The following is a 15,220-nucleotide window of genomic DNA, read 5'->3' as shown; positions in this document are numbered from 1 at the left end:
CAGGGCCATTCCCAGGATTTTAATCCTCTTCCTACATTGATTAGTTTTCAACATCATTTTGTCATTGATCCTATGCATGCAGCCTCAGCCCACTTGTCATGGTTAAGTTTTGTTTTCAACTTGACAGACTTAGGAGAACAGACTCTATCAGATTAGCCTGTGGGCACCTCTATGAAGCATTTTCTTGATTGCTAATTGATGTAGGAGGGCCCAGCCCACTGTGGGAGACACCATCCCTAGGCAGGTGGGGGTATATAAGAAATTAGATGAATAAGCCAGAGAGAGCAAGCTAGCAAGCCGAGTTCCTCCACGGTCGGTCCCTGCTTCGGTTCTTGACTGAACGTCCCTTCTGGCACCCTTCCACCATGGACTATAAGCCTATAAATGAAAACAAACCCTTCCTCCCCAAGTTGCTTTTTGTCAGTGTTTTATCATAGCAACATAAAGCAAATTAGGACACCTACTTTCTACAATAATGTCATCAGCCATTCCTTCCTGGTATTTAGTTACGTCTTTGATGATCTGTGTCATGTTTGGGGCAAACGCACTGAGGTCTCTGGCAGTCCTGAGGTTGAAATGGAACTGGGATGTGGCCATGGCCTTCAGGTTTTCCTCAGAAGCCTTCTGCACCCCCACCGAGATGATTTTCACCCCATCTTCCCGCAGGGCCTTGGAAGCCTCTTCCACATCATCCTCAGACTCTGCTGAAGCCAGCACCACCAGGATTGGGGGGAACTGTTTCCTGTCTCTTCCATTTGTGGGAGTGGAGAAATAGGTCCTGTGGGCCTCTTGCAGGGCGTTGCCTATCTTCAGGGACCCACCGATGAACCCCAAGTTCTTCTTCAGGTGGTTCAGCATGGGGTTCCTGTGCTTGAAGGTGTCCAGCTGGAACTCGTTGTGGAGAGCATCGCTGTACTGGGCCAGGGCCACACGATACTTGTCGGTCTCTATGGGCAGACTGCTGATCAGTTTGTTGAGAAAAGTTTTCACAAGAAGAAAGGATTTCATCCCTAGGTGTTCTGAGCTGTCCACCAGAAACACCACATCTGCATACTCAGGGCCTATAAAGTCATAAACATATTGAAAAGTTTTAGAAATTGTCTCCCACGTTTAATGCCAACTGGGTACACACACACACACATTCAAGCATGTACACACGCACACACACTGAAAGTTTTCATTTGAATAAGACTCCTTCAAACTGGCTTGAATGAAGAAACCTGAAAGTCTTTCATTGCAATTCTCACTTAGTCAATGCCTTAGGTTATCAGATTTATAAATATTTTGTATTTTAAAGTGCTGAATTGATGAAGTTTAAGACATCACAAATTCAGCCAGTCATGTGAATGAACATTATGATTGATACATTTATTTTCACATATGCAAAATAAGATGGCAGCAAAGAATTTGAAGTGAGAAATGGAATTATAATCTTTGTTTCAATTAAAAACATATTTTATATTGGAACATGAAAATATCTTTGAACTTTTAACAATTTATTTGCTAGTTGTCTAGGACTTTAGTATTATATATACATATATCATATACTATCATTATACAAATAAGATATATATAAATAGTATATAAATTATACGTGTATAATATATATTATGTGTGTATATATGTGTGTGTATATATATATATATATGAATGACATAGTCAAATCAATATATAAATAGTATATAAATTATGTGTATAATGTATATTATGCACACATATATGTGTGTCTGTGTGTATATATATATGTATACATACACATATATATTATCTCTGAACTTTCACTAATTTATCATAAAAGAAGATAAGGAAGCTTTGTGTTTGTGTGTATGTTATCTGAGAAAATGCAATGCAATTGGATTAAGTGATAGGAAGCCTGCCTATCATCAGCTAATTCTATGGGCATTATCAAGCCATTCAATATGCAGGAGCCTCAGTGTTCTCTACGTTAGGGAGGCTCCATTAGCAAATACCCAAGCTACTTCCTAAAATAAGGAGGCTCGATTAACAAATACCCAGGCTACCTCCTCATTTTAAGATTTCATCACAAATGGTTACTAGATAAATTGCTATCAAGTCATAACTCCCGTTTCGTTTCTTCCATTTCTAGGAAACTAGCCCTATTTTCTGTCATTCAGTCTCTGTGAGCATCTGACCAAATCAACCGGTTCTTTCTTTTCCTTGAAATGACCTCACTCCCAGCAATGAGACTCTACCCACCCTTGATCACACAGCCAGCAACATTCAGGACCTACTTCCAAGGGAAGGCTGGGTAGTCCAGAGAACCCTGCTCAGGGTGGCCATCAGTGATCTTTCTACTCATGCAGAACAGCCTGCATCTTGTGTAGGAAAGACATGTGGCTGACTAGCAATGAGACAGTTCCAGGTCCTTTATCATGTCTAAGCCATGAAATTATAGGTAGCAGATGGAGAACAACTCTTCTTTCAAAACTTAAGGCTCAGGAAGACATCAAATGATATCTATTTTATTCCCACTAAACTTGTTTCAAGTTTATATATATAAAGCCCACGTAGTTGGTCCTGAATGTGAGCTGACCCATGTACACCAACTTCTTAAGAAGGCTAGAGGAGAGAGTAGAGGATGTTTGGAACTTCATCATGAGTTACTGACTGCAATTACTGACAGTGACAGCTAGGTGTGCTCTCTCTCTCTCTCTCTCTCTCTCTCTCTCTCTCTCTCTCTCTCTCTGTCTCTCTCTGGGGGTAAACACAGGCTTGCTTTTATAAGCAACACCTTTATAATTCCAGTGCCTGCAGCTGCAGCTAAATCTATGCGTTTAGCCAAAGCAACATTTTTAGGCAAGACAATAAAAGATAATCTGAATTTTCCAGTGCTTAATCTAACAGAATTCCCAAGAAGATAGAATGATAGCTTTCATATATTTTTATCAATAGCCCAGGATTTCTAAATACAGGAAAACCAAAAAAAGACAAAACCTATCCTCCACATCCTCACTACTAATGAAATCAAGCAATGTGAAGCAAACATCCTAGCTTCAACAGCCTGCATTCATTTACTAGCTATTGAGCAATATAAAAAATTATGGAAAGGAGATCTCTCTCTTCTTACCAGAGTCTTGGTTCACACCAACATGGAAACAAATCATTGCCAGGAACAAAAGCAGCAGCATTTTCAGGTTATAGGCTGAAAACCCCCAACATCAAAGCTGAAAAAGAACAGGAAAATCATTTGAATGCTATTTGTAAATCAAGGCTCACATAGATGACGGCAGACAAAATTATGTAATCAGCTCTGTGTGAAGAAGGGCGAGGGATGGCTAAGCTTCCTGGCCTTCTAATCTGTGAGACACTGAACAGTCTGGCGGTGGTCAGAGGCACTGTGCTCCCCTAGTCCATTCCCCATGTCCCAGTGCACCCTGTTCCCTTGCCACCTGTGATATAATCTAAAACTGCTAAAACTTTTTCCCAGCGTAAATGTATAGGTGTGCTTCATAATAAACCATTTGTATTCTAGGTATGGGTTAGAAATCCTGTTTTTTTTTTCCTTCTCCCTTCCTAGTTAGATAGGAAGTGAGTGATTTATTTGTTCATTTATATTTCTACTTTTGAAACAAGGTCTCACTATGTAAACCAGGCTGGCCTTGAACTCAGATCCCCTTGCTCTGTCTCCAGAGATAATATGCATCACTATGCCCAGCTATTTTCCCTCTCCTATTATTCTTTTTTAAGTTTTTAATTTTAAATTTTATTATGTATTTTAAAAGTTGCAAATAAAAAAATATCACTCAATGAAATTAACCAGATCCAAAGACTATACAACTCAATACAGTTAGACATTTGGAACACAAGTTTTTCAGCTTCATGTTGGGCCTTATATTGTTACTATTGAATGTATTTTATATACTCACACACAATTAAAACCAAAAACTCCATGACAGAATTAGAATTAGTAAAACAATTAACCTTGTACCCTTTCATAACTGGTGTCCATAACCTGCATTCAGCCCTTCTTTATCCCTTATATTTGCCGGTCTTCTTCTCCTTTATTTGTGTTATACTGTACATATTCAAATATTATTGGCTATATTCTACATACAAGGAGATCATGAAGTTGTTTTTTTTAAGATTGTGTGACTTGGCTTAATATTATACAGTCTAAGTCTATCCATTTTCCTGTGAATTATGTGACTTTGTTTTTCTGCAAACCTGAATAGTATTTCCCCATATAAATATATCTTATGTATTAAATTTCCATTATCTATGCATGTGTTGATGGACAATTAAGTGGATTCTAATGATTGGTGCTTTCTTCTTAAATCTGGAAGAAGAGACAAGAACTTTGTTTTGATAGAAGATGGAAGTCTGACTCCTTAAAAGGAGGAGCTCATTTTGTGTACATCCGCCTAGACCCACACAGAACAAGGGCCTCACCCACAATTCCAGCTTGGCCTATGCATTTTCAGTCATCCTGGAATTCCAATCATGGAGTTAAACAGAATATTAAATACATTGCAAATAAATATAAGCACATGGATGGCTTTTGCAAGCATTTCCCCACTAAACAAAAAGTAAGATGATCCATTTTTGAACCTCAACTAATATGTCTGTGTCCAGCTTAATTGCTACCCAAATGTGTACTTACAATTCCAGCTATGGCCATTTAACTCTGCTTCAGGTTGTCCTTCAAGCTTAACATCTCACATGTTCAGAAGAAAAGACCCTTGACTGAGGAATTCTATTCTTATTTCCCTGCCTGCTCCATTGTCCCTTTGACTGTCCCCACTCAGACTCCGTTCCAATCCTTCACAAGAGGCTAGACAATTCACACTTGGAAGAGATGTCAATCACTGGCCTCTGTCAACTGGAAATGAATGGACTGGATTTGGACTCCTAAGAGGTCATTTTAAGTCATACCTTTTCATTTTGAAGGATCTGTGCCTTAAATTAGGATCCCCGCAGTAAGTATCATCCACATATGAATTACTAGTGTGTATAAGAACAAGCAAGTGCTGTGTATGTATATGGGGGGTGGATGGGAAAGGGGGTGGGGAGCTATGACAAAACAAGCAAGGACAATGATCTTCAAGTCCAAGCTTGGGCAGCAGGGCTGGGCTGTGCTGTAGCACAGTGGTGAAGGGTTCACCTCTACCTTCAGTCCCAAGTCAAAAAGCTTGGAAGGCAAGGATAATGGGCTTATTTTTATTGTACCAAAGCAAATAAATGCCTATGTTTTATTGGAGTGCTTCCAAGGATGACCAGATTCTTTCATGGGTATTTCAAAAGTATCAGATCCCTTAAAGACATATGAAGAAAGAATAAGAGGCTTAAAGTAATCAGCATAACATTTGAATTCCCAGCACATTTCACCTTACAACCAGTATCATCTTAATGCTGATTGCCTCTCATTATAGACATGAACATCCCTTTAATCTGTATTCTGTTGTGTTACATCTATTCAGAATCAAGCAAGCAGGGGTTAATGTGGCTCTTTTGGAAGTTACATATTATGAAAGTTTTTGTAAAAAAAAGTTCTAGTCTTTGTAAAATTTCTGCAGTGCAGAACTTTCTACTGCAGCTGCAAAGCTATCTCACTCACCCAAGCATTGGTTCCAAGCCCAGAGTGTTCAGAACCTGACCAAGCCTTCTCTTGAGGTTTTGAGAATCAGGGGTCACAGAGAGACTTCTGCCCTACACAAGCCAACTCATAATCCAGGCCATATCTACAAAATAAGATATTTTGGAGCCCAGGGGAATGTAGAAGCAACTTTGGCAACACTAATGTCATTTCTGTTTTATTTTTAACAGAGGCATGCAAAACATATCAGTTGTAAGCACTGGTTTTCTTTTTCTTCAGAAGTAAGTGTGTTATCAGTTGCTTCACTGGAAGAAACATTGATTTTTTTGCCATGGTGTTAAAGATAAATAGCTGTTTACTCATTAACCCTTAGATGTGCTACCAATTCCCTCCTTCAATCAGTTCTACCCCCACCCAACTCAAAGGAAGAAAGGGAAATGCTCTGAGGGAGCCTTAGGTCTATGTTAAGATGTTGCAGGACAAGTCCTTGGCACATGCCGAGATGAACGAATATGGCCTCAGTGATGATAAAGAAAAACAAATGCTCAAGCCATTTAACTGTTAAGGTCACATTTTCCAGAATCTCTCAAAGGTTCGTAAGCTGTTCATGCCTGAGCAGTCATCAGATGACCTTGTCAGCTTATAAAACCAATACTTTTCTATGTTAAGGTGTTTGACAGAGAGGAAAGAATACAGACTCCAAAGCTTTGTGCCTGGGGCTCTGCTCATATCTAAACTGTCAAATGATGCTAGACAATGCCACCCCAACTCCCTAGGTGCCTAATAGAAAGCACAAGGATTCTAGTCTTGTATCCTGGAGGCCCACAGTTTAGTAACTTTGATCTAACCCCTGTAACCCAATAAAGAAAAACCAAATAAAAAGCCAAAAACAGTGGCAGACCTGGTAGTGTAAGGGCAAAAATCTCAGCTATCTGGGACACTGAGGCCAGAGGATCCCAAGTTCAAGGCCTGCCTAGACTATAAAGTTTAATGCCAGCCTAGACAACTTAACAAGAAACCTGTCTCAAAAGCAGAAAGTACACTAAAGAGCATGGAGATTAGGAATATAGCTCCATGGTAGAGGAACACAAACACAAAATGTTCAGATCAGAAATCAGCAAACTGAAAAATTTGTTAAACATTTAGTTGGGCTTTGAAGAGACAAATATCAGAGAACTGGTCAATAAAAACAGCAATTTGTTCATCATAAAGTCTTCTCTTAAGAAAAATAACCTAACCAGGTCCAACCTGCTTGGATTTTCCCCAAGCCCAATCATTGAGAAAAAGGCCCCTTTAGCCATCCTTATATTAGTCATCCACATAGAAGATGATGAGGACCCCAATACCTGCCCACTCCTGCTAGTCAGCCCCTCCCTATGGAGAAAGAGCTGAGGATTATGGGTAATTCACCACCTGGAGGCAAAGGCTCTCTACAGGTCTAAGAGCTAACCACAGAACATACCCTCCCTTCCCCATCAACCACAGAACTACTCAATGCCTATTTACAGAGATTCGTTTTAACCTGCGTATCATGTCAACTCCCAAGAGCATTACAGGACAAAATAAAAAGGTCAACACCACAATGTGAAGAGACTCTACAAGCATTTGAACCAGACTCAGATACAACAGATGATGGAGTTAGCCCAGCAATTTGAAAGTTCAGGTAGCAGGCAAGAAAAGCCAAGCAACACACCAGACACTTCAACTCCAGTGAAGGACCAGAAGCGTCTGCTGGGAAACAGAACACTGCATCGGAAATGGAGAATGCCTTAGCCGGGCTTGTTAGGCTAATCCCGAGATAGGCAAAAACCTGTATGTATGCATTTATCTCAGCAGAAACCTTCCAAACTGAAAAAGAAAAATGGAAAGGAAGAGGAAGAAGAAAAATACAAAGGAGATAAAGATAAAGATGAAAACATCTATGACGAAGAAGTTGCTCAAGATCTGCATGTCTACAGAGGGGAAACAACAATACCAGAAGAATAGAAAAATATTTATAGAGATGGCAAGATGTCCTTTGGATTAATGCAGATGTTAAATAAGAAGCACAGGGAGCACAGAGAACACACGAAGCAGAGGGAATACTAAACATCACACTAGAATGTTATTTCTCAAACTTTAGAAAAATTCAAGACGAAGAAGATATCTTGAAAAAAACCTAAGCAGTAATTTTTTTTTCACCCATGGAAAAGGAAAGAAATACACATGCAACTTTCCTGTAAACCATTTGTCTCAGTCAGGGTTACAATTGCTATGATGAAACACCATGATCAAAGCAGCTTGAGGGAGGAAAGGGTTTATTTGGCTTACACTTCCACAGCACAGTTTCAAAGGTAAGTCAGGAACTCAACCAGGTCAGGATCCTGCAGGTAGGAGCAGAAGCAGAGGCCATGGAGGAGTGTTGCTTACTGGTTTGCCCCTCATAGCTTGCTCAGCCTGCTTTATTTATAGAACCCAGGACCACCAGTCCAGAGTGGTACCAGCCACAGCAGGCTGGGCCCTCCCACAACAATCACTAATTAAGAAAATGCCTTACAGCCTGATCTTATCGAGACATTTTCTCAATTGAGGCTCCCTCCTCTCAAATGACCCTAGCTTATGTCAATTTGACATAAAATTAATCAGTACAGCATGGAGACAAGAAGAGAGCAAGTAAAACATCTCAATTGAGAGGATGCTCCATCCTGCAAGTTGTCCTTCAAAAAATAAAGAAGGGGGACAGAGAGATGGCTCAGTGGATGAGCATTCTTGACCCACAAACATGATGACCTGAGTTTGAACCCCAGTACCAAACAAACAAAAGAGCCATGTCCACCTGTGGCCACCCACATGACTGCTATCCTGGCTACCCATGGCCACCTATTTATCTGAAATCCTGGCATGAGGTGTGGACAGGCAGAGACAAAACAATTGGGATTTCTGAGATGTACACTAGCCACTGACATAGCTTTTGGCTCAATGAAAGACCCTGTCTCAAAGGGACTAGGAGAAGAGTAAGAGAGTAGGACACCTGATGTCTGCCTTCGGCCTCTGCTATATCCTCACACATATGTGTGCATACACCATGCACACATAAACACATCAACTGCTCTTTCATGCATATACATGCATGTACTACACACACACACACACACACACACAAAACGAAATAGCTGGGCATGATGGCTCACACAATATCATCACTGTGGGATGAGGCAGGTAAATTGTCACAAGTCTGAGAAAAGCCTGGGCTACATATAGAGTGGCTTCGTGGCTAGCCTGAGACACAGTGTGAGACTCATCTCTTTTAAGTCCTTTTTCACTCCATTACCAACAACCACATGCTGGCTCACAACCATCTGTAATGAGATGTGGTGCCCTCTTCTGGCATGCAGGCATACATGCAGACAGGACATTGTATACATAATAAACAAACAAACAAACAAATAAATAAATAAATCTTTTTTAAAAAATGTGAAGGAGAATGAACCAAGACAACAGAACAAGAAGGATAAACTCTCTAATAAATGGTTTGGGGACATAGAGCATCCACGTTGTAAACTGGACCTTTTACTCAAACTATGCACAAAAAGCAACTCAAAATGATACACCTAAATAGCAGACCTGAAGCCAAAATCTATATGAAAACATGGGGGGGGGAGTTATTATGGCAGTGGCCTTGGCAATGGCGTTTAACCATCATATCAAAGTTCAGCCTTCAAAAGCAAAAACAAATGAATTGCAGTGCATCAAACTGAAGCAATAGCCAGGTGAATGCAAAGGCAGCTTTCGGGTGGAGAGGAAGCAGTTGTCAGCATGTATCTGTAAGGGGCTAATATAAAAATGAAGAACTCACTAGTCACCCTCTCAGAGCCCAAAGATTGATGGTAACAGCAGAACAGACAGCTTGATTATAAAATAGGTCAAAAGGACTCAGGTACTGGATAGAATTTCTCCAGATGATAAAAATGGCCATAAGATATAGCGGGGGGAGGGGAACTACTGATCTTCAGGGAAATGCAAATCAAAACTCAGAGTTGTCTCCTCACACTTGTTAGGGTGGCTATTACCAAAATAAGAGGTAAATGTTGGGTGGCCAAAAAAAAAAAAAAAAAAAAAAAACCATATATACTGTTGATGGGAACACATTGGCACAGCCATTGTGGCAAGCAGTACCGGGGCACCTATGGAAGTTAAACCTGGAACCCTAGTGATGCCTCTTGGGGGAATACACGCAAGGGAGTGAGGTCACCACCCGGGACAATGTCTTCAGTACAGCGTTATTCTAATAGCTCCAGATACAGGAGCATCTTAGGCAGCTGTCGATGGGTGAATTTTCTTTTTTTTTAAGTGTGAGATTTATATATATTGTTATATAGAAGAATGCTAGCTAGCCTTCAAAAGGGGGATGTGTGGGAAGATTATATCACTGGATAATAACATTAAGAAAAATAAGTCAAACAGAAAGAAAAGCACTGCATGGTCTCATTTATATGAGGAATCTTAAAAAAAAGTGGGGGGAGGGGAGGAGGAAGACGAAGATGGTGATGAAGGTTGGGGGTTGTGAGGAAAAGGAAAACCTAGGTTAAAAGTTATAAAGTCACACATGGGAAGACTGGGCACAGACTTCCACAACTTGAGGATCGTGGTTAATATACTGAGGACTTTCCCCCCTTTATTTGCACACAGAATGGCTAGTCTTGGAAGTCTATGAGAGTGGTAATTTGATTAGCTTTCATTTTACTATATATAAAAAGGAAAAAAAAAGTTTCTCAGACAAGATGTGAAGGAAGGAATTTGCTGTTAGTGCTACGGGATTAGCGTCAGTTTCTGCTTTGAAAAGACTACAGAAAGAATTTCTTAGGACAGCAGGTAAATAGCATAGTTCCAACCTATACCAAACAATAATGCAAAAGAGGTGCTGGGGAACTGTTCTACCTGAAGACAGTTTGCTCAAAGTGACAATAACAATGATGAATTTGATTACATAAACTCAGACATGTTTATGAATGCTTGGAGGACATAATGTTGGAATGGGCTTAGAAAGGAATTAGGATTATTTTGTTTGTATTAGGTATTTCTCATTACTCATGAAGCAGTACAGTGCTACCTGAAAGTGATTTGGGTTGGTTGTAAATAAAGTTTACAAGCTTTAGGGCAACCAATAAAAATGGTTAATGAAAAAAGTAAAACTCTCATTCTCCCATCCCCAGGCCTTGGCTAGAGGTGAGTCTGGGACCAATTTGGGTGGACTCTCCCCTACACCCTTCCCAGGGAACTCCCTGGGTTGGCCCCGAATCTCCCTGCCCCTGTGTCCTGTCCCCATCTAGAGGAGAGCACTCTCGGAGCTCTGATACACCCTCACCCACCCCCACCGAGAGCCTGTCCCCCTCCTACCCTGTGCCCTACACTGCCCACTGTCCCACTTCTCTGGTTGAGCACTGGGACAGAGGGTGGAGCCAACAATCCAGACACCTTCAGGAAACTTCCTGGAACTGCTCTGAGCACACTAGACCTGCCTATCCATGCAGGACCACCTGTAATTTCCACCTGCCTGGTCTCCGGAAATCCCCCCCCCCCTCTACTGGAGTTCCCAGCCCCTCCCAGAGATCCCCTATCTCTGCAGGCCCTCTCTGAGTTCCTGTGGGCTGGATCCTTGACCCTCATCACAGGGCCTCTGCTCGAGAGTGCCAGGCCCAGGCTAGATTTTCCTATCGGCTTAAGGAACATCCTGAGTCCCAGCCTTCGAGATCTTTGACTCCCATCACCAGTCTTCTACTGGAGCCTGATCTTTGATCCCCATCGATGGGCCCCTGCCTGTGGAGAGTTCCTAGAGAGCTTGGACCACCCAGAACTACAGACATCGAACCTGTGACCCACCTAAACTCACCGGGGAAGTACCATAGAAAGAGGGAGAGACCCCACCATCACCTACTAGGAGAAGCTATGGGAAGATGGCTAACAGAAAGACAAGCATGACACCACCAGACTCTAGGGAACCTACACCAACTAAACCAGAACACAATAAAGCAGATGAAGCAGAAGAGAACTACTTAAAAGTTATCATCATAAAAATGATAGAGGCCTTCAAAGAAGATGTGAGAAAATCTCTTAAAGAAATGGAAGAAAAAACAAACAAAAAATTGGAAGAAATGAACAAATTTCTTAAAGTACAGGAAGCCAAGAAAAAACAAACAGGTGAAGGAAATGGTTCAAGACTTGAAAACTGAAATAGAGACAATAAAGAAAACACAAACCAAAGGAATGCTGGAAATAGAAAAACTGGGCAAACTATTGGGAAATACAGATGCAACCATAACCAACAGAATTTAAGAGATGGAAGAGAGAATCTCAGGCACGGAAGATAAACTAGAGGAAATAGATTCATCGACCAAAGAAAATCATAAATCCAACAAATCCTTAACACAAACATCCAGGAAATGATGGACACCATGAAAAAGCCAAACCTAATAATAGGCAGAGGAAGGTGAGAAAGCCCAGCTCAAAGGTACCAAAAACATATTCAACAAAATTATTGAGGAAAACTTTCCTCCCAATCTGAAGAAGGACATGCCTATAAAAGTACAAGAAGCATACCAAACACCAAATAGAATGGACCAAATAAAAAAGACCCCTTGACATATAATAATCAAAACATCTAACATACAGAATAAAGAAAGAATATTAATAGCAGTGAAGGAAAAAGGACAGGTAACATATAAAGGCAGACCTACCAAAATTATACCTGACTTCTCCATGGAAATCCTCAAGGCCAGAAGGTCTTTGATAGATGTTCTACAAGTACTAAGAGTCCATGGATGCCAGCCCAGGCTACTATACCCAGCAAAACTCTCAATCACTATAGATGGAGAAAACAAGATATTTAATGACAAAGCCAGATTTTCACAATACATATCTACAAATCCAGCCCTACAGAAAGTTTTAGAAGGAAAACTCCAACCCAAGGAAGTTAACTACGCTCACAAAGATGTAGGCAACAGATAATCCCACTTCAACAGAAACCAAGGGTAAAGCAGGACTAATATATTCACAATAACAATGCTAACAACAAATCTAAAACAAACAAGCATTAACAATCAATGGTCCTTACTCTCCCTCAACATTAATGGTCTTAAATCGCCTATAAAAAGATACAGGCTAACAGAATGGATAAGACGACAGAATCCATCCTTCTGCTGCATACAAGAAACACATCTAAGCTTCTAAGATAGACATTACCTCAGGGTAAAGGGCTGGGAAAATATCTTCCAATCAAATGGACCCAAGAAGCAAGCAGGCATGACTATCCTAATATCTAACAAGTTAGACTTCAAACCAAAATTAATCAAAAGAGATGAAGACGGTCATTTCGTATTCATCACAGGAGAAATCCATCAACACAAAGTCTCAATTCTGAACATCTATGCCCCAAATACAAAGGCACTCACATTCATAAAAGAAACGCTACTAAAACTCAAATGTCACATAAAACCTCACACACTTATAGTGAGACTTCAACACACCACTCTCACCATTAGACAGGACCACCAATCAGAAACTCAAAGAAACAAAAGAACTAACAAAAGTTATGTCTCAACTGGGTTTAACAGACATCTACAGAACATTCCATGCAAATACAAAAGAATATACCTTCTTCTCTGCTACACATGGAACCTTCTCTAAAATCAACCACATACTAGGTGGCATAACAAATGACAACAGATACAAAAGAATTGGAATAGTCCCCTGTATCTTATCAGACCACCATGCTTTAAAATTGGAATTCAACAGCACAAATTGCAGAAATCCTACAAACTCATGGAAACTGAATAATATGCAATTGCACCACACCTGGGTTAAAGAAGAAATAAAGAAATTAAGGACTTTCTAAAATTCAATGAAGATGAGGACACACCAACCCGAACTTATGGGACATCTTGAAAGCAGTGTTACGAGGGAAGTTCATTGCACTAAGTGCCCATATGAAGAAAACAGAGGATAGTCACATTAGAGAATTAACAGCACAACTGAAAGTCTTAGAACAAAAAGAAGCAAACTCTCCCCAGAGGAGTAGATGCCAGGACATAATCAATTTGAGGGCTGAAATCAATAAAATAGAAACCAGTAAAACAATACAAAATGCAACAAAGAATTGTTTTTTTTTTTTTCTCAAGAAAATCAACAAGATAGACAAACCTTTATCCAAACTAATGAAAAAGCAGACAGAGAACATGAAAATTAACAAAATAAGAAATGGAAAGGGGGACATAACAATGGACACAGAGGAAATCCAGACAACTTTCAGGTCATACTTTGAAAACCTGTACTCCACAAAAATTTGAAAATTCAAAGGAAATGAACAAATTTCTGAATAACTATCACTTAACAAAATTAAATAAAAAACAGACAAACAACTTAAATAGACCTATAACCCCCAATGAAATAGAAGCAGTCATCAAAAACCTTCCAACCAAAAAAAGCCCAGGGCCAGATGGCTCCAGTACAGAATATTACCCAAAATTCAAGGAAGAGCTAATACCAATACTCCTCAAATTGTTCCACACAATAGAAACAGAAGGTTCATTTACAAACTCTTTACGAGGCCACAATCACTTTAGTACCCAAGCCACACAAAGACACAACTAAGAAAGAAAACTACAGACCAATATCCCTGATGAACACCGATGCAAAAATACTCAATAAAATACTGGCAAACCGAATCCAAGAATACATCAGAGAAATCATCCACCATGACCAAGTAGGCTTCATCCCTGTGTTGCAGGGATGGTTTAACATATGAAAATCTATCAACATGATCCACCATATAAACAAACTGAAAAAGAAAAACCATATGATCACCTCCCTAGATGCTGAAAAAGCCTTCGACAAAATTCAACACCCTTTCATGATAAAGGTCTTGGAGAGATCAGGGGTAACAGGAACATACCTAAACATAATAAGAGCAATATACAGTAAACCAACAGCCAACATCAAACTGAATGGACAGAAGCTTAAGGCGATTCCTCTAAAATCAGGAACAAGACAAGGCTGCCCTCTCTCTCCATATCTCATCAATATTGTACTTGAAGTTCCAAATTGGAAAGGAAGAAGTCAAACTGTCTCTATTTGCAGATGATATGATAGTTTACAAAAATGATTCAATAAACTCTACCAGGGCACTCCTACAACTGATAAACACCTTCAGCAAACTAGCAGGATACAAGATAAACTAAAAAAAAAAAAAATCAGTACCCCTACTTTATTTAGGCAACAAAGGGCTGAGAAAGAAATCAGAGAAACATCAACCTTTACAATATCCACAAACAACATAAAGTATCTTGGGGTAATGCTTACCAAACAAGTGAAAGACCTATATAATACAAACTTTGTGGCTTTAAAGAAAGAAATTAAAGAAGATACCAGAAAAATGGAAAGATCTCCCATGCTCTTGGATAGATAGGATAAATGTAGTAAAAATGGCAATCTTGCCAAAAAGCAATCTACAGATTCATTGCAATCCCCAATAAAATCCCAGCACAATTCTTCACTGACCTTGAAAGGATAATAAAAGACCCAGGATAGCCAAAACAACCCAAAACAATAAAAGAACTTCAAGAGGTATCACCATCCCTGACTTTAAGCTCTACTACAGAACTATAGTTCTGAAAACAGCCTGGTATTGACACA

The 15,220-nt window shown here is 39.9% G+C and overlaps 1 protein-coding gene across 1 annotated transcript in view; it reads right to left on the bottom strand.

Annotated features, from left to right (window-relative positions):
• The window catches only part of Col6a6 (collagen type VI alpha 6 chain), a 90,635-nt gene extending 87,466 nt beyond the window's left edge, over positions 1 to 3,169 (bottom strand). Inside the window, 2 exon segments of the mRNA XM_051205712.1 lie at positions 465 to 1,061; positions 3,089 to 3,169. Coding sequence (XP_051061669.1) covers positions 465 to 1,061; positions 3,089 to 3,149 — 658 coding nt within the window. The 5' untranslated portion in view covers positions 3,150 to 3,169.
• Positions 3,170 to 15,220: the final 12,051 nt, after the last annotated feature.

This window comes from Phodopus roborovskii, unplaced genomic scaffold (genome assembly GCF_943737965.1).
Source record: "Phodopus roborovskii unplaced genomic scaffold, PHOROB, whole genome shotgun sequence".
NCBI lineage: Eukaryota > Metazoa > Chordata > Mammalia > Rodentia > Cricetidae > Phodopus > Phodopus roborovskii.
This window is presented reverse-complemented; position numbering and strand designations above follow the sequence as displayed.